The sequence below is a fragment of the Tasmannia lanceolata genome, unplaced genomic scaffold (genome assembly GCF_043159265.1).
Source record: "Tasmannia lanceolata isolate RefF3 unplaced genomic scaffold, GAP_Taslan_0.1 ptg000012l, whole genome shotgun sequence".
NCBI classification, from domain to species: domain Eukaryota; kingdom Viridiplantae; phylum Streptophyta; class Magnoliopsida; order Canellales; family Winteraceae; genus Tasmannia; species Tasmannia lanceolata.
Window position 1 is genome coordinate 35,882,595 of NW_027518689.1, and position 20,124 is coordinate 35,902,718.

General features: G+C 39.0%; 1 protein-coding gene and 2 pseudogenes across 1 annotated transcript; 2 read left to right on the forward strand and 1 right to left on the reverse strand.

Moving 5' to 3' along the window:
- Positions 1-3,766: 3,766 nt before the first annotated feature.
- LOC143888013 (uncharacterized) lies at positions 3,767-8,815 on the forward strand. Its single transcript, XM_077392287.1, has 6 exons — positions 3,767-4,543; positions 4,904-5,063; positions 5,261-5,437; positions 5,591-5,674; positions 7,735-7,816; positions 8,176-8,815. Exons 1-6 carry the CDS (start codon positions 4,239-4,241, stop codon positions 8,604-8,606), a joined length of 1,239 nt encoding a protein of 412 aa, XP_077248402.1. The 5' UTR covers positions 3,767-4,238; the 3' UTR covers positions 8,607-8,815.
- A 4,659-nt stretch (positions 8,816-13,474) lies between these two features.
- Positions 13,475-14,612, reverse strand: LOC143887266 (putative xyloglucan endotransglucosylase/hydrolase protein 23 pseudogene; annotated as a pseudogene).
- A 1,778-nt stretch (positions 14,613-16,390) lies between these two features.
- On the forward strand, positions 16,391-19,348 carry LOC143887267 (GTP-binding protein BRASSINAZOLE INSENSITIVE PALE GREEN 2, chloroplastic pseudogene; annotated as a pseudogene).
- Positions 19,349-20,124: the final 776 nt, after the last annotated feature.

Consider the following 20,124-nt stretch of genomic DNA (forward strand, 5'->3'; position numbering starts at 1 on the left):
ACAATCGGTTATTATAATCTAAAACGAAAAGGGCCTAAGCCTCACGAAATATCAAAGTTTGAAGTTATTACAAATTGCTCATCCATGCGTATTGATTACTTCCTTGATAAATAGAAGTTATTACAAATTACAAATTGCTTATGGGATGACCCTAACCCTCCGATCTATAGATTTAAAATGATTATGTGATATTAAAACCTCGATAAATTGGAGGGGGTTAAAGATGCCCTAAGGAGATGATTTTGGGGGCAATATCTATCTAAGTTAGGGGCTAACAAGTGAACAGTTTGGTTCATCAATAATGCGGGTCCTCATTGAGTTTGAGGTTTTTCTGTTGTACTTGCATATAGCCACCCTAAAATTATGGCTTAATACATCTCCCTTTCGCAACAAAATACTTTTTAGTACGTAGAAGTACAAAAGGGTCTGTTCAGAAAAAAGAAACTGCTAAGAAAGCAGTAGAAGTGCCCATTCAGTTGCCAGGAAAGGGAAAAGAAACTGTAAAGAAACAGCAAGAATGTGCATTCAGTTGTCAGGAAACGGAAAAGAAACAGCACATAATATGTTCTTTACTACATACAAAGCAAGTTACGCCCCTTAACCCCTACCAAATAGTCGACTAACACAAATAAATATTCAAAAAAACTTAAGAAGCAGATTTTAAAAGTAATATAATGGATACGACAAGAAAGAAGGAAACCCATGGTAACATCGATGTCGCTGCCTGTGGCATCGCTTCTGCCCTTTCATTTGGCATCTCCTCTACCATTTGTGTTTCATCAACCCTTTCGTTGCTCCGATATTTGGCTCTCTCCAAATATGTGTCTACCTGTGATTGAGCCTCCTCCAACGTCTGATATGAGAGGTAGCATGCTCCGATAAATTTGTCAACTTAGCCGATAAAAATCATATGCAAAATAATGGATCCGTCCATACACTATCCCTCCATAGAACATCCATCACTCCATAAATCATCCCTCCATAAACCATCCATCCAAGCATATGTAATAAATACATTTATCTAATATAAATTGAAGGAAATAAATTAAATGTGAATATTGATTACCTTGCAAGTGATGGAACAGTTCGTGAAAAAGAAAATCCAATGAGGACACCAACCACCTACAAAATATAATGGATAGCAAAAACAAGCATGATTGGATTGCGAGAATCATTGAACAACATAGATCTATTGCATAGCATACTTTTAGTCCGAATCAAAATGAACCAGAAACCCTACTCAGGAAAACCCCTCTTTCTAATCAGACCATAAAATCAAAACCCAAAAATGTAAAAAATTAGAAAGATTATTCCCAAACCAGTTTAGGGGTAAATATGAACCCAAACCAGATTATTCCGAAACCCAAACTCGATTAAATCCGAGCCCGACCCAGATTAAATATAAACCCAAACTAGATCAAAAAATATAGTCGAAAGGGGTTTAATCCGAACTCAAACCCCTAATCCAAACCGTCAAATCCATAAAAACGAAACAAAGAAAATCCAAACCCTAAAATCCAAACTATTATTGCATCTTATTCCTCTGAAAAAAAAAGATAAAACTGGAAGAGAAATGAAACAGAACGAGAGAGAAGGAGGGAGAGAGAGAGAGTACCAGTGGAGTGGAGAGAAGAGGCAGACGGCGAGGAGGGATGGCGGCGAGGGTGGAGAGGATTAGAGGAACAGTTGATAGAGCTAGGGATTCTTTTTCTTTTTTTTTCGCACATATATCCCGCTTTCCTTTTTCGCGTTGTTGAGGGAAAATAACACAAATCCGTGCTTATTCGACGGATTTGGGGTCACGGAAAGGGGGTATTCACGTGGGACTAAAAGGATTCCACGTGGGACTTTTATTTTCATAGCGCTTTCCGACTCCCTGCAACAAAACGCTCGTTTTAGCGCAAATCCACAGAAAACAGGCTCCTTTTCCTTTCCGTTTCCATTTCCAACTCGCAACTGAACACACCGAAAGGGTCTTTGAAATTCAATTCAACATTCATGGTCCATTCAGCATTCATAGGTATCATGCTAACATGGCTAAAACCCCTTTTAAAAAGTCATCCATTCCATGCATCATATAACCTGGCTGCTGAAACCCCTTTTAAAAAGTCATCCATTCCATTCATCATATAACCTGGCTGCTGAAACCCCTTTTAAAAAGTCATTCATTCCATTTTCTACTGAATTGACTCTCAACAGGCAATTACCATATCACTCTCACAAAATACCCCACTATTTGTGAAACAATGGTTACAATCTATTAAGTCCATAATGCGACATTTAGACTGCATTTGGATTGCTGAAATTAGGAATCGGTATCCTCCTGCCATTCCTATTCTACCTTGAAAATAGAATTGGAAAAATTAAAATAAAAACAAACTTCTATAAAAATTTATTTTCGACCATGGAAGAATCAGAATACCACTTGTTCAGGGCGGGAAACAGATTCCAGTATTTCCCCCCCTTAATTCCACCCCAGAGGTAATTTTCACTCCTTCATTCAGTTCATTTTTTGAACCAAATGTTGGAATTGGAATAGGATACCGATTCCAAATCTGATTATTAATTAGAAAGGGGCTGTTTGGATATGTGGATTTTAGAACTGAGGTTTAAGTTTGATAGCGGAGTAAAATTCTGGATTTTACAGTCCTTAATTCTGGATTTTAAGTAAGAAATCTAGGTTTTAGAAGTCTCTCTTCGCATCCGGAGATTTCTAAAACCTGGAAACACAGGACGATCTCCTACTCTCTTGCTCGATGAAAAGAGGGGCGAGAAATCAGAAAACGACTAACGGTCTCCTTTCTTCACTTGTCTCCCATCCAGGATTTTGAGGAAATCCAAGATTTCAAAATACGACTCAAGTTAATCAACGGGTTAAGGGTCATATGATACACACAACAGAATACTTGACCCATGATGGGTGACTAGATCAAATAGAAATGGAACCCTCACAAATTTCAAACATGGCGTTCCTATGTGTTGGACAACCCATTATTTAAGTATCCCATTCCCAAAAGCTCATTATTATACTATTTTGTTTCAAGAGAAAGAATAAGCGAACAATCACAATTAGGAATTTTGGGTGTAATCAAGACCATTGATGTTGTAGAACAACATGATCATGGCCCACGATAAACAGAAATCTAATTTAGCTTTTCTTAATAGAATCCTAAACAAGGCTTCATGGATCAAGGGCCTAGGATAATCGCTGATCATCATGTTCTCAACTGGATTTAGCGAGACTTTTGGTCCCCATCCAACGGATCTAATCACGGCCCAAAAAGCCTCTGTTAGGCCAAGTCCAATTGAGGACATCGAGTCCTAACAAATTTCAATTGAACTCCCCATCCAATGGACCTAATGACGGACCAAAAAGCCTCAGTTAGGCTAAGTCCGATTGATGACAACGAGACCTAACAAATTTCAATTGAATACACCTAATCCAACGATCATATGTGTATATGAAGCATTGAGAATCTCTAGACCGTTGATTATTTAATTAGTTCTTCCATCTTTAACATGGGATGTCCTCCAATTAGGTAAGGGACAATGACCAAGTGAGTCTAGATCAACAGCCTTTGATAGTTGATTCCACATATATGCCCCCCCGCGTATGACCACGGGTGTGGAGTGAAAAACTAAAAGGGAGTTAAGAAAAGGTCAGACTCAAGTTTATTGAGTCAGCGAGCGTGAAAAATGAGAACGCGGCTAACACATGACACGGTAAATTATATAATGTGAAAGGCATACAAAAGAGGAAGGCTTCATGGATCAAAGACATCAATCTCTAAAAGCTCCGTCTGGTGCAAAAAAAAACAGACCCCTTCCTTATCTTCTGCCGTGTCAGCGAAGATTCGGATAGGAGTTGTGTAAACCTCCCAACCCCATACCCTCCTCATCTCCTCATATTTTTTCTAGGTAAGGCCGTAAGGGGGTGTTTTCAGTTTTCTAAATTTAGCTGCTTTAGGCTTAAGAAAATCTTTTCTTTATCTTTCTCTCTATCTCCGCCAAATGTAAAGGCGGTTTTGGGGAGTTACCCTAAATCCTTATCCATAACCCTGCAAAACGTTTCTTCCTCTTCTTCTTATCTAAATCTCTTCTTATTTTCTTCCTTCTCTATTTCGGAGCCTAGGGTTTTTATTTTTCTTCTTTTCTCCTTTCGAAACGCTTCGTGCTCATCGCCTAAATCAAGTCGACTCGAGGGTTTCTGCTTTTTTTATATATATATATATTTCTTGATGGCTTTGATTGAGATCTTGAAAAGATCGACGGTTGGGGATGTTTTGGCGGAGCTAGTGTTCCTTCTTCCTTCTATTGGGATTGCGGTTCTCGTTGGGGTTTTGGTAGGATGGTTTTGGAAGCCTAAATGGGCGAAATTGGGGAGAGATAAATCGGATTGTGTCGTGTCGCTGTCAGAATCGGAGGGTTTGTCTTTGCCCTTGTTGGGTTTCAATATGATGCCGAGCTTCAATTCCTTAAAGGCTTGGATTTCAGACAAGGGGGAAAAGGAGATTTTTGAGATGCCCATAAATTCAGATTGCGGGTATGTTGATTTTTCAAGCTTTTGGGTTCTTTCTTCTTTTTTTGCTCTTAAATTATTGTATTTGCTCAGTGAAAGAATTTGGTGATTGAGTGGATAGAATTGGTGTTAAAATGAGAGAGCTATGGAAGTTTTGATTTTGAGAGACATTTCGCACGGTCTTTAAAAAAGGGACCGTAACTCTCTCATCCATATGACTTTTCAGTGCGTTTGTTGGGTTTGACAGAAAACCTCAGGACGAGTACATAGAGAGTGATTTCACTTGATTTGGACTTAAAATCAGAGAGTTACTATTAAGAGCTTTTTTATTTATTTTTGAAATGCTACAATGCAACTTATTACTCTGTGAATTTGCTTGGTCAGTTCGTCTTTGGTAGAAAAAGACAACTCAGTTGTGACAAGGGATGATTTAGAGCATATATGCCAACTTGTTGAGGTGAAGGATGGGGGTCCTGCGTGGATACATATGATGGATCGTTCCACTTCAACCATGAGTTATCAAGCATGGCGGAGAGATTCTGAGGTACTCATTTTTCAAGTGCATTATTCAGTTTGATTGTTTAAAGCTGATGGAATTTGGAAACATAGTTTGTATCTTTTCTGCTATATCTTGGTACAATGAGGTGTAGAAAACCTTTTCCCCCCTTTTTGGGTTTTTTTTTGTTGCTGTAGCCATTTGGTTAATTGGGTTTGTTTTATGGATGAATTGTAAAATATTAGACGGGTCCTCCACAATATCGTAGCAGCACTGTTTTTGAGGATGCGACACCTGAATTAGTGAGGGACTTCTTCTGGGACAATGAATTTCGATCCAAGTGGGATGACATGCTTATACATTCTGAAACGCTGGACGAGTGCCCCACCACTGGAACTATGGTTGTTCATTGGATTCGAAAGGTGAGAATTGCCATTTAGGAGAATTAAGATTGTCTTCTTCTTCTTCTTCTTCTTCTTTTTTGTTGTTGTTTTGAAAATGAATTTAAGGTTGTCTTCTGTGTTATTAATGTTTTTATTAGTTGGATTAACTTATGTTCTTTGTTATTGTGGCAGTTTCCCTTCTTCTGTAGCGACAGAGAATACACGATAGGTCGTCGCATTTGGGAGTCAGGAAGATCTTACTTTTGTGTGACAAAGGTATGTAAGGGAAAATGATTACTGAACTGCATATGATAACAATTGTCACCATTTATCTTTACTTGTTTATATTTTGTTAAGTATACTTTTGTTCAAGTGATGCTTATAGTTTGTGTATTTGCACGAGGGAAATGCCATTTCTGAATAAATACTGCTTCTAGGATTTTCGTATTATTACCTGATTTTTCTTGAATCTTCCATTATTCTGTTCTGTTTTTTTTTGCATTGACTTAGTTAGAAGTTTTAAAAAATTATCAGTTTTTATTTGTCTATTTCCTATGTTAGAGGGTTGAAAGTCTTCTATGGGTTGGTGTTTTCTCCATTAGGATAGTGGCATAGTGCTAAGAAGCTTCCAAACAAATACAAAAACAATAAGAATCCTAGAGTCCCTCTTCAATTATTTCAGTGATGACGAATTTATGCTTCTCCCCCTTCATGTCCTTTCTAGTTTAGTTACTGCATAGTAAACTGCAGTTACTTTGTTCCATTCACACTGGGGTCATCTGATGTTTTGTTATATCGTTCATAACCCTATTCCTTCAGCTTGTTATTGTTTACAACTATCGTCACTCCTCCATGTTGTGCTTTACAGGACCCCCACAGTGTAAGGCCACACACCGCATGCCAACACAGTCCAAAGAAATGTTTTGGTATTTTTTTTAAGCCAATAGTCAGTTCAGAATTGCTGAACCTAGTTGGGATGGGTCTGTTTTGGTGTTGCCTCCTACTTTGTTAGAAGCACAAGTGATACTGGTGCTTCCTAGCCCTTTAGCAAGTTTAGGATAGCACATCCATATTCTTTCAATTATGACCAGACTCAGTTTCCCTTTGTTGTGTCTTCTTTGTTCCACGTACTTCCTTGCAACTTCTTAAAGATAGTAGTAATTGGTTGAAATTCGAATATATTAAGAACACAATTCCAAAATTAAACTCCCAACTGTCTGGTTAGAGCCACCAGTGGTGATTGGGCTGAAGACAAAGATTTGTTATACCTGAAATTTAGAATACCATACATATGTATACATGGTTCATTAGGCAATTTCTTCACCTTCTTCACCCCCAATGGTGATACATCATTTCAAGTTGTAATTTTTCACTGGTGATTGAATTGATCACTGAACTGAAAATTAGAGATCTTGAACTATTGCTCTGTTCTCCATTATTTAGTAACCGGTGTATCTGTTGGAATAGGTATTATTTATTAACGACAGGTAGTTCAGGTAAAATTTCTCTTGGTCACCTTTTGAATGTATATTATTTGAAGGAGATGCAACTGAGAACGTATCTGATGGAGTAGGTATTATTTAAGCAGGAGCATAGCCATGAGAGAGAGAGAGAGCATTTTTTAGTGACAGATAGCCGAAAGGAGTTTCCTTTTGCCTCTTTTAGTCACAAAGTTCGGAATTGGAAATAATTTTGGCATGGCAAATTTTTGAAAATTTTTGGAAAAAGTTTAGGAAAAATATATTTTTTACAAGATGAAGTACTAGCCTTTGTTGCTCATGGATGGGAGGTTTTCTATGATATACAATAGATTCTAGTAATTTTTTTGATCAATTGTGTTTTCTGTGGTCTTATTGGAACGGAACTTGGTATGAAAAAGACTGATTGGATATCTTCACTCTCAATTAATGAACAATTCAGGGATGTACTCTTTGCTTTTTTCTGCGCAACTAGGGGATTATTGGTTGACTTTCTTTTCCTCATCTTTTGAGGTTTCAATTTTGTTTCTGTTGTACTTCATTCTAGAACATTATAATGAAAGTTATCGACTTATAACAATGTATGCAAGTATAGCCTGATCAACTAATTTTCTGTTTTAACTTCATTATTGTGGTTTTCAATGACATGGTCAAGAAAGGCTAACATAGGTGAACCCGTCTCATGGAGTCCATGCTTAATTCTATAGATACACATCTGTTTCGGTTTCTGTTAATATAGTTCCTCTTTGCCATATTCAATTTCCAGTAGTGACGATTTAGATTGACAAATTTAGTATCAGACTTTGTCAAATCTGGCTTTTAGTTTCTAAAGTATTGTTTTTTTTTATCATGTTTCAGGGAGTACCTTGTCCCTCTGTTCCACGACGTAATAAGCCAAGACGTGTTGACCTGTACTATTCAAGTTGGTGCATTCGAGCAGGTAGCTGGAATCTTTCATTTCCTTTATGTACTGGGGTGTTTTGAGCAACTTGTGGTTTCACTTTCTTCCTTGCTCTCGTTTTTTAGAGACACGGGAGATCTTCCATATACATAAGTTTAGGGGATTCTGGTTTTCTAAAAGAGTACATATGAATTGATTTCCCAAAGGACTAGAAGCTATGCTGATTTGTTTCACACGACCTCAATGAAGGTTGCATAGTTAAAAATACCTAACAAAGAAGATAAAGAAAATGGCATTTTTCGCTATTTTAAAAAAAAAGAAAAAAGAAAATGACAGTTTTAAATATCAAAATTGCCATCAGTTAGATCTGAGCCAACTTTTTGTGGCATGTGAACCAGTGGAATCCAAGAGAGGAGATGGTCAACTGACTGCGTGTGAGGTGCTTCTCTTCCATCACGAAGACATGGGCATTCCATGGGAAATAGCAAAGTTGGGTGTCCGCCAAGGGATGTGGAGTACTGTCAAGAAGATCGAGCCTGGCCTACGGGCTTACCAGATGTCCAGACGATCAGGGGCCCCATTATCTCGGTGTGCCTTCATGGCACAGATCAACACAAAGGTTAATGCTGATTATCTGAGATCCTTGGAGAAGTCTAGTGATTCATCAGAGGTTGAAACATCGACTCCGCCTGAAAAACCGTGGGGTAGGAACATTCCTAAGTTCCTTATTGTTGGTGGGGCTGTGGCCCTTGCATGTAGTCTCGACCGAGGGCTCTTGACTAAGGCAGTTATATTTGGAGTCGCCAGAAGGTTTGGAAGGAGATTGTGATTTGGGACTGGAGGTTGGATTGCTCTGAAAATCTTCAGGCATTTGTTGTATGTTCACGGTGATGGAGTGCTGATCATCATTGGGTTTTTTCGCTCCCCTTTTTCCTAACGAGAGGCATTTTTTTTTGTTGAAGGAAAGTTACTGCACAGGGAAGAGAAGAAATTCTATTGTTGTATTCATTATAAAAGGAAAATTTCATTGAAGGATCATATCTTGCTGCAGATCTGCATTGATTGTGTCCCTCTTTCTCAGAGGAATGCTTTAGTAGGGTGCGACCTCATTGGAATACAATTAAAACGAGCCTACTACATGTAGTTGTTCTCTTCTTACCTTTGATTGATCTTAACCGCCCATCTGATAGCCATGCTCTGGTATCATATGATCCAAAAATCACGCCAATTATGCAATACTAACATCCAATAATGTGCACTTTTGGTCATTGAACATGGGCAACTTTTCACATTCCGCAACCAGAGAAACACATTATTGGATGTTAAGACTGATTGCCTTGATTTATAGGCCATTGGAGACCCAAAGCAAGGCCTGTCAAGTGAATGATTCAGATCAATCAACGGTGGGATTCACCATGTTGTAGTAGTTGCCTCACTGTATTGCAAAGTGGTTGCGCCTTACTGTAGCATTCTTCGTGTTTCTATTCATCAGATCACATTGATGGTAGTCCAAAAGCATCGAAACCCTTGGGTCGTCTTTGTTATGCAGTCCCTGTTTTTAAACATCATGGTGCAGCATGGTGCAGGGGAAAGTTCAATGAGCCCCGGAGTGCTGCTAAGTGGGTTTCTCTTGATCAACCGCTTAAAAATGGCGGAGCAAATGAGACCAACTTCCCATCACTGTAATCTTGGTGCAAATCAGAGGTTATTAGTTTAGGGAGCATTAGTTGGTAGAGACCTAATTGCACTTGCATTTGATTATAACTTCTGAGAGATTGCTATCATCCCTGATTATGAGAGGATGGGTCAGTTTGGTTGTAAAACCCAGTTCCATGTTGGGTTCAATTTGTGTGTAAATTAGACAAAACCAATCGCCATTATATGTGTTGTAGAGAATGGTAAAGCACAGAAGCTCCATAGCTCAGGTAGGTTCTCTAAGAATCAACAACTTGAATTCACCCAATTCAATTCTTGCCGCCCTCATCGAGGATGAGACGAAACAAGCTCATTGATGATTTGGTTCACTCCAATCCTAAGAATTAATCTCTATGGGGCCCTTGACCCTTCTTTGGACAGTCTTTTCCTTTATCTAAAAGGTCATATGTTGGTTGTATTTTCTATGAAGGAAATCGTTCCCCCAACCGAACGGATAAGAACCAATGCAAGTGGTTCCATTTCTCTTATTAGGGCAATGAATGAGACTTGTGACGATAAAGAGTCTTGCATCATGTTAAGAGGTGTAGAATGGTCCCTTTTGCTTTCACTACTTGGATTGGGCTGACTTAATATCTGATGAGACGAACTAGGCTCTGGTGAAAAGGAATCTGGCATGTGTTTTAACCTTAGTTGCTCTTTTATTGTTTTTATACTCTTCATCATAAAGGAAATCAGAATCGTATGCTAGAGAGGAGAGAGAGAGAGGTCTCTAAGAAACAAGGTGTTGATTTGTTGTACAAGAGAGATGTGTGTGCTTTTCAAAATACTTGTATTTTCAAAAAATAAAAACAACATCATTTTCCAAGTGCATTTGATTTACTTGTAACAACCTTCCTAACCTAACAACTCAAGGACCACAATAGACTTTTAGAAGCTTGCAATTATGCAAAGGATATGGTTAATAAAAGTATCAAGTTGAACTCTTCGACATTGTCAAAGTTGAAAGCCAGTCTTGTCAAAGCACGTAAAGGAGATACATATGATCAACTTCTAAGGAAATGGAAATCTCATCCCTAAGGAGGCAATCCCAATCCTGTAGCTTTTTAAAGAAATGAGGTGAAAAAAATCATTTCACTTAGTTCTAGGGTTTTGTTCATGGTAGGCCAGGTTAAAGATAGAAGCATGCATGAAAATTTTACTGTCCATCTGTGCTTTGTTGGAAAAAATTTCTGCTCTGGAATCATGGCAATCGGTTGAAGCCTTCTTACTTATTTTTTTTCTCTGGGGATGATGATTTGAAACATACTTCTGTGACCATTTCAATTGTGCAACATTTTATGTTCATGAGTTGAATATGTAATTTCTTTCTGAGAAATAAATCCAGGATTGAATTGGCATGCTCTGAGTCAAGTGAAGTGCGTATGAAGTTCTCATGCATGTATTGTTTGGACTGCTTTGGCTCTCTGTAGATATATCCGCTTCTATACACGCATGATCTTTTTGCGAGCACACACTTGATGTGTGTATGTTTGAATTGGTTCACTCTCTCTTGGAAAGAAGAATCTTTGCTTGTATAAGCATGCAGTGACATCTAATCCTGGAAATATCTTTGTTATTTGTCCTTCAATAGTCTTATGTGTTACATGCCGAAGTTTTTGCAATGGAGGAACTGGCAAAACAATGCCTACCACCATCTTGCAGTGGGTTCAGGTCAAATTACATGGTTTAAACTAGTAACTTCATTGTAAAAAGATCATTCTGGCTGGTTCTTTCTTCAGTAGTCCCTTTTTTTATCTCTTTCTCTGATTTTGAATGACTATCTCTTTCTCTGTTCACCTCTTTCTTTTTTCTTTATGCTAGTTTCTCTATACTAATTATAGTTTTTCACTAGTGTTTTCCCCCACAAGTTAAACCTTATAAATGATGAGGGAAATGAAACTACTTAGTCATTTGCTTATTGGTTATTAATAATGTATGCCATTCCAGTTTACCTAATTCAGAAAGTTGGCTATCAGTGTAAATACTGGATTTTTTTTAGCAAGAAATCTTTGCTTAGTTCTTATTTATAAAATCCAATCATACTCAAATTGACATTCGAGTGGACCTTAGATATCTGTAGGGACTTCAGAAACCAAATCGGTAGGATTATTACAGGGAAATTTTTGTGAACCTGGTTGGATATGAACCATATCAGGATATATCTTTAACTCTTTTCTTATAATTTCATTCAACATTAACTACTAATATTATAAGATAATATGCATTTCAAATACTACTCTTACTCTATAGAAAATATATTCTTTGCTTTGTTACAGGAGCAATGATAGATACAAGGGAGCCCTTGCATAAAGAGCCGCAAAAGGGCTCTTCATTGGATCCACGTCATTTTCAGTTACATTTTAAAATCGGTTGAAAAAGTAAAATCAGTTACATTTGATGACACGGATCCAATCAAGAGCCCTTTTTTTACTCTTTATGCAAAGGCCCCCTTGTATCTTTCATTGCTCTCTTGTTACAGATATTACAATAATATTATAGTAAAAGAGTGAGTACCATATGCATTTCAAATACTATTCTGACTCCATAGAAAATATATTCGTTGCTTTGTTACAGATATTACAATAATATTATAGTTCAAGGCAAGGGTTTAAATTTCGGTTTCGGGATGCATTTCGGTCCTCACCGAAACCGAAATTTCGGACGAAATCTATCGAAATCAGCTGTGTCATATTTTATAACGTACCAAATTTTGACGAAATCCCCGAAATTTCGGTAATTTCAGCTGAAATTTCAGGATAATACTAAATATTAAACAAAATCCAGATTATTATAAATTCCCAACTAAACGGAGGCATACCTCCAAGACCCGTTTTAATATAATTCCCACCATTTCAAAAAAAAAAAAAATGATACTATGATGAGTTGTTCATGTGACAGTGCATGAAAAACTTGACCTGGGTGCCCGTTCACACATCAGCATGGTCCGAATCCTTCAATTGAGGCCTCTTTACTTGTAGTTGACACTGTGTGAAAGTCATTCTGTTAGAACATTCACCGTTCAAAAAACAAAAAGTTATGTTCGAACATTTCTAACAATTCATTCATACAACCTGATTGTGGATATTACTCTGTTTTTGCAGCTGTCTGTTTGTAGACATTGATTGGATGTTTGGGATCATCCGGTGAGACTAACTTTCTGATCATGTCATGTTCACAACAGGGTCTACCAAATAAAGGGTTCAGATCACACTATCTGACATGGGTGGGCGCATATCAGGCCTCTCATGCACTTTTTTATTTTACCATTTTCCATTTTTCTGGCAGTCCAGACTTCGTATTCCAGCAGTCTTCATGGGTTTGTCATTCTTTATGGTTCTGGCTAAATTGTGGTTTCTCAGGTTTCATCAAATTATCCTTGTTGTGTTCTCTATACCTCGAGACTCATCGAATTCCAGCTAGGGGTGAGCATTATTCGGTTATAACCGAATAACCGAACCGAACCAAACCGATTTGGTCGGTTTGGTTCGGTTTTTCTCCATTTCGGTTCGGTTTCGGTTAGTTTTTTTGGAAATTCGGTTATTCGGTTTCGGTTTCGGTTATCTAAAAAAATATTTCGGTTAACCGAAATAACCGAAATAATGGATGAAACCATTTTTTTTCCAAAAAAAGTTGCTTTATGTTCACTCCGTGGGATGATCAAAACCGTCCATTTGATTGATCACAACTTAATTATGTTGTGCTCAAAAAATCATTTTGATCGGATGATCCTAGCCCTCCGATCCAAGCCAAAATTTTACTTTTTTCCCTCTTTTCCTCTCACAATTCGGTTATTCGGTTATAACCGAATTTGTAATCGGTTCGGTTTCCCATAATTCGGTTTCGGTTTCGGTTCGAATTTTGGGAAACCGAAATAAATTCGGTTTTAACATTTCGGTTTTTTCGGTTCGGTTTTAACCGAATAACCACCCCTAATTCCAGCTACTAGTTTTTTGAGAGAGAGAGAGAGAGAGAGAGATAAATTAAAAAAATAATCCTTCAAGATGTTTGAATGACAGTGAATTCAATAATCATGAATAAAAGAATTGGAGTATACAATCTGACAAAAGAAGACAACAATAAATGAATGGCGATACAAAAAATCTCCTTTCTCTAAGATTGAGAGGCAATAGAGCATTCTGTTGGGAGGCCCTGAGGGAATCGCTTTGAATCGGTGCAGTAGTTGTAGATCATGTAGTTCTTCTGCACCCATCTCAGCTTCTCTTGGCTGGCAGAATCCAACTCTTGCGTGAGCCAGGCATTTGCAGAAGAAGAAGACGACGAGGGAGATGTGGAACTACAAGAAGAGGCACCCATCGACCATATGCAGGCATTGGCATTGAAGTTTCTGTAAGAGGCAGTGAAGGGCGCTTGGGTCCAATCAGTCTTGACGAGCCCACCCCTGGTTGCCCAATCATCCGCATTCCAAAGACTCGAATAGATTCTCATAGCTTGGTTCTTTGGGAAGGGAACGCCAATTGATTCTAAGTTCTTGAATTTTCTTATGGGAGTGCCGTCGACAGAGAAGATGATGTTGTTGGGATTCCAAAGGATGGAGTAGGTGTGAAAATCTTTGGTGGGGTCGAACCAGAGATAAAATTGCTGCTCTCTGTTACCCTTTCCTTGGCTGAAGACATTGGTGTGGAGGATATATGGGTCTCCGCTGAGGTTGCCAAGGAATTCAAAGTCGATTTCGTCCCATGTAGACCCTTTAGATGATAGGTAATAGGCAGTGACGGTGCCAGCCGAGTTGCCTGGGACGAGCTTCAACTCCATATCAATCTGGCCAAAGAGAAACTCATCTTTGGATTGGAAGCCGGAGCCAGAGGCCTTATCTAGGGACAATGTAAGCACTTCTCCATTGTTTAATATCTTGCCTCGGCCATCACCCCATGTGATGTCGAAGTCTTGGTAGAAATTACCAGCAGAAGCAACCAATAGAAAGCTTGACAATAGCAAGGGCAACAAGACTATCCAAAGATTAGAAGATGAAGAAGAGAAAAACGTCATTCTTGTAGCAAATGCTTGTTCTGTGAGGAAACTAAAAGTAGATTGAGATAAGAAATGGTTCAAAGATGGAATAGTTTTGAAAGAGTAGATTGAGATTAGAAATGCAAAGAAATGGTTCAGGTTTGGAATGAGATGGTGTGTGTGGAATAGAGAGGGAGGAAGCCTATTTATATGTGTTAGGGGTCGGTGCGGAAAGGGGGGATGAAATTTCCGTAGTGTTGTTGAGACAGCTAGGAGCTGCCTGTGTGGGGCTTTGTTTCCGCGTCACGCGGCTCTATGGTTGGCGAGGGGGAAAGAGCACAGGTCACGGAACAGTAGAGTACTTTATGTTTCTTTATACATTAGAAGTATCTGTTGATGAATTTTTAATGAAGGTTACAAGGTTCGCAATGTTACGATCTCAACCATAAACGTGGCAAGTATATGTATCGTCAGAACAGTAAGAGGGCCTGCTAGTCTCTCTCCAACCTGAGCTGTTAGTGGGCCCAACAATTAATTTGCTGAAATCTTTAAACAAGGTAAGCCCCACCCGTATTTTTCAAAATGAAGTGTACTGCCCTCACCATAGGATGATCCAAACTATAGATCGGGGGTTGCGATCATCCTATGAAAATTATTTTGGGGGCACAACCTATTTACGTTGTGGCCCATCAAATGGATGGCTTGGATCATCCTATGGTGTGGACCGTACAATTCATTTTAAAAAATATGGGTGGGGCCAAAATCATTTCAATAGGATGATCGTAACCCTCCATTCTATAGAGGTTTCCATAATAGCCATTGCTCTTTAGATAGGAGGGCTAGATCAGCGTATGGAAATGATATTTTGGGATGCAACCTATTTACGTTGTGGCTCATCAAATGTACGGTTCGGATCATCCTATGGTGTGGGCCGTACACTTCAATTTGAAAAATATGGGTGGGGCATACCTTTTTCAAAGATTTGAACAAATTAATTGTTGAGCCCAACTACGGTTCATGTCGGAGAGAGAGAGAGTGGTTTGGAATAGTTGTACCGGTTGTAGACCGGAAGGGGATTTTACCCAATAAGGGGGAGGGAAATATCACTGGATTATATTAGTTCATTCAATGACTTTTGCATGTTAAATAACTTCAAACTTTTTCTCTCAACCGTCCATCTGAAACCACCGAATGGCTAAGATGGGTCCCAACAAGGGTTGGGACCCACTACCCTTGTTGGGACCCACTACATGTCCATCCGAACCACTGCATGTCTGTCTGCCCCTGATTACACATATTGGTTTCTCACCATATCGTCCCGCTCACCGCCATTCTTCCTATACAATATATTGATCCTAATGTTAAAATATATCAGGAATATAATAACGGGTAATGATATCAGCATGTTTTGATATTTTTTACTAACTCATCTTGTCTTTTAGTATATAAAGAGCGGTCAAAGGTTGTTACTGTTCCCCGAGTTTGTGCAATTATTATAACGTAGTCGTGCTGATATCATTTCCCTGTAATAACTGCACTAGATTCATAACTCCAAACTTAAGCGTGTTTGAGCATAGGATGGGTGACCCCCTAGAACTTCTCACCCCACAGTTTTGCCATTAAAAAAAAATCATTCCCCCCCAAAAAAAGGCCAGCATATCAGCACATGTATATCGGAAGGTGCCAATACCTGGCCCATAAATTGCGATATGCCGATATTGAGTACCATATTTCGTATTTAATGGCAAGAAATACACTTTATTTAATCTTAGCATTGAATTGGGGAAATGTTATCAGCACATGTCTTGAGTAGGCTCGAACTCGCTGTATTTTGCCTTGTACTATTTCTCCAAGGACTACCAATTGCTGTGATCGTGTGCACTACAGAACCGGACCACAGAGGCATCCTCTTTTACATTCATTTCCCCCTCTAACACACGATAGAGTTGTTTCATCCATGGCAATCTCCTCTCTAACTCTCCCATCGCTCAAGCTTCTCAACAGTGGCAAAAACCAAACATCTTATCACCGAACTCTCTATCTTCCAGTAGAATTTCGCTCTTTTCCTGCCTGGGCTAGTCCTTTTCGTTCTTTTTCTACACTTCCTTCTAGTCTGATTTCAATTAATAATGCACACGTAAAGAAGAGAAGAACTTCCTTTTCTTGCTCAAATGAAAAACCAACACCCACCCAGACCAGAAAAAGGAAAACCAATCAAAACCCAGTTTTCAGTGAAGGAAGAGATGAGGATGAGAAACACCTTATGTGCCCTGGTTGTGGGGTTTTCATGCAGGATGCAAACCCTAACCTACCTGGGTTTTATCAGGAAAAAGTTAGTCAGAAAGAGGACACAGAATTGGATGAATTTTGTGGGAGAGGGAGAAGAAGAAGGAGAGGGATTGAAAACCCAATTTCCTGATTTTGACAGTGAAGAAGAGAAAAGTGAGGAGTTTTTAGATGGTTTGGTGAATGAATTTGAAGAAAATAGTGATGGGTCAGAGAATAAAGATGCAATTGATTGGGATTCTGATTGGGAATTTGAAGACGTAGAAGACAAATGGAGGAAGGAATTAGATGGTTTTGTGCCCGTGGGCATTGGTTATGGAAACATCACTGAAGAGAGTATGAAGAAGCAAAAGACAAAAATTTCTAAAAGTGAGAAGAAAAAGAAGGGCAGAGAAGCTCAAAGACATGAAGAGGAGGTTACAGTTTGTGCGCGCTGTCATTCTTTAAGGAATTACGGCCAGGTGAAGAATCAGAATGTTGAAAATTTGATCCCAGATTTTGATTTCGATAGGCTAATCGCAACCCGATTGATGAAACTCACAGGTAATTCTAGTGTAGTAGTTATGGTCGTTGATTGTGTGGATTTTGATGGATCATTTCCTAAGCGGGCCGCAAAGTCGTTGTTCAAAGCATTGGAAGGTAGCAAGAAAGATGCAAGTTTTAAGAAATTGCCTAAGCTTGTACAAGTTGGGACAAAGGTTGATCTTTTACCTAAGCAGATCTCGCCAACTAGGTTGGATAGATGGGTCCGAAATCGGGCTAGATTTGGAGGAGCGCCTAAACTCAGCGGTGTTTATCTGGTTAGTGCACATAAAGATTTGGGTGTTAGGAATTTGTTGGCGTTCGTCAAGGAATTAGCGGGTCCTCGAGGAAATGTGTGGGTGATTGGTGCTCAGAATGCAGGGAAGTCTACTTTGATCAATGCGTTTGCTAAAAAAAGAAGGGGTGAAAATAACGAAACTCACAGAAGCGCCGGTGCCTGGAACAACACTTGGGATACTGTATGTCAGGGGTCACCCTTTATAGATGGTCTAAACTGTTCATCTGCTGACTCCACGTAGATGGGTCCTGCCCCAAAACCAGTCCCATGTAATGATCCTAATACTCTGATTTGTTTCTGAGAAACGAATGGTGAAAAATGTTAAGAGAATCCATCGGTCCACATTCAACTGGGAAAATCTCCACAAATCAGACGGTTAGAATCATCTGATATGGGAGATTTTGAGGGCATGGCCCTTTAATAATTGGGTCGAGCTTTCGAGCACATGAACAGTTTGGAATTGACGTGGTGTATGGTGGCGCAATGTACTAAATTGGACAGTGAACAGATAATTCCTTAGGCTTTCTCTGGTGACCTTTTTTCTTTCTGATTTTCCTCTTAAATATATTTTTCTCCTTAATCTGTGAATCTAGGCTTAATAAGTCAAAATTCATGGTGAAATTACGAAGGGATCAGATCTCCAAGTGTTGACTTGACATTTGATCGAGAACCCAGTCAAGTTTTTCTGTTTAAAAATTCCTCTTATGTACAAGGTTTGAGCTTGTAACTCAGTTGGAACGTGATGTATGACATCACGACAAACTGGTTCAGTCTCAAGCCTGCCTGTCATAAAAAAATGTGTGTTTAAATTTGAAAAGCTTCCATTATCTAGGTTTTTAGTAGACCTCTTTTTTTAATTATATAAAATTGCAAGCTAACCCTTTAAAGCCCGTCCAAGTATTGATTATGTTGGCTCTACCTTGGAGATTTCTTGAGTTGAATTTTCACACTATGGCTGTATTATAGATATCCCTTCTGTGTCTTATGAAATGGGTTGCTACCATTGATTGTTTTCCTCTGTGTCACCCCTTGTCCTATATCATATTCTTATGATCTTGTGCTTCTGGTGCTCAGCCTCCCATTGGAGAAGAACGAGCATCCGAATTGGGTGAATGGAAACAAAGAGAATTCAAGGTGTTTGGGATAAGCTGGGAAGTGAACAGTGTAGACATTACAGTGGCTGGGCTGGGATGGTTTTCATTTGGACTGAAAGGTGAGGCAACCTTGACACTGTGGTCGTATGAGGGTGTCGAAATAACAGTGAGGGAGCCTTTGGTTCTGGACAGAGCTCCATTCCTCGAAAGATCAGGATTTTTACTTCCAAAGGCTATATCTGATGCCATTGGCAATGAAAGTAGGCTTGAAACAGAAATGAAGAAACTGGAAGATGAAAAAAGAGACTCCCTTTCAGAAGTAAGTATCTGAATGAAATGGCGTAATCTTGGATAACCAATTCCATCATTTTAACAAATGACTCATGAATAGGCAGTCCATATCTTGGGCTCCCCCAATTTTTTGTGTTCAAGCTTTGAAGGATTGTTGCTAAACACTGTGCAGTGATGAACCCTGTCAAGTTGGGTTTTTGTGATGGAAGAAGAGACAGAGAGAGGATTTATCTTGGTTTCGAAAGGTGTCATAGATGTTTAGTTTTGTATGTTCTCTGGACTAATTTTTGCATAATTACTGATGAAAAGAATGTTATACCATTTTTTATCAGTCATTGGAAAGCTTGGTAACCTCTCTCAAATTGCAGTGGACATGCAGAATATTGATGCCATTAAACAAATACATGCTCCATGGGTGCCTACACCGGTGTGGTAGACATGCTTTTCTCCAATCAAATATTAGAGGAATGCTAAACTGAAGGGTGCTCCTGTATAAACCCATCCGAAATGGCAGCCCATTGGATCCACATCACCCAACTGCATTTATAACTGCACTGAAAATGCGAAATTAAAGGAATGATGAGGTGATCGAAAGGGGATGCCTTTGCAGTCGGGTTTTGAAAGTCTACCCCCTTCAATATAGCATCCCTCCAATTATTATTCCTGAACTCTAATTTATATTAGGTTCTGCTTGTTTTGGATTTTGAGAACCGATTGTGAGTCCAAAACAGATTACTGGACTCAAATTTATGCTTGATTGAGTCCAATAATCAGTTTAAGACAAAAATCGGTTCTCAAAATCCAAAGTGAATTGATGTGGACTTGGGCACTCTCGTCTTAACTTCTAGCTTTCGGTCTCCACAGCAAATAATCATATATAACTTCAAAAGAATCTACATGTATGCAAGGGATTTGCTAGGCATTTTCGCGGAAAGCGATTTTGGGGCTCACTTGCAAGAGAGAACGGCAAACAGGTTGGCTTTTGGGAAGGCTTTGTCTTATTCATTCAATTCATCTGAGGTGGATGTTCTCTCCTGCAAAATTGCCTAGCAATTAGCAAATGCCAATATGCAAATAATTTTTAAGGTATCACCTTCCATCTGTGGACACTTGATCTGACGGCTATGATATTCTAATCATAATGATTTTTTGGCAATGCCAATCCAAGGTGGGGCCCACATTGTACAGCAGGA

Excerpts from the sequence above, each read along its gene's own strand:
- LOC143888013 (XM_077392287.1), top strand. The coding sequence starts at position 4,239 with ATGGCTTTGATTGAGATCTTGAAAAGATCGACGGTTGGGGATGTTTTG. Across the intron at positions 5,064-5,260 it reads CATGGCGGAGAGATTCTGAG|ACGGGTCCTCCACAATATCG; the intron begins GTACTCATTTTT and ends GTAAAATATTAG. Across the intron at positions 5,438-5,590 it reads TTGTTCATTGGATTCGAAAG|TTTCCCTTCTTCTGTAGCGA; the intron begins GTGAGAATTGCC and ends TTATTGTGGCAG.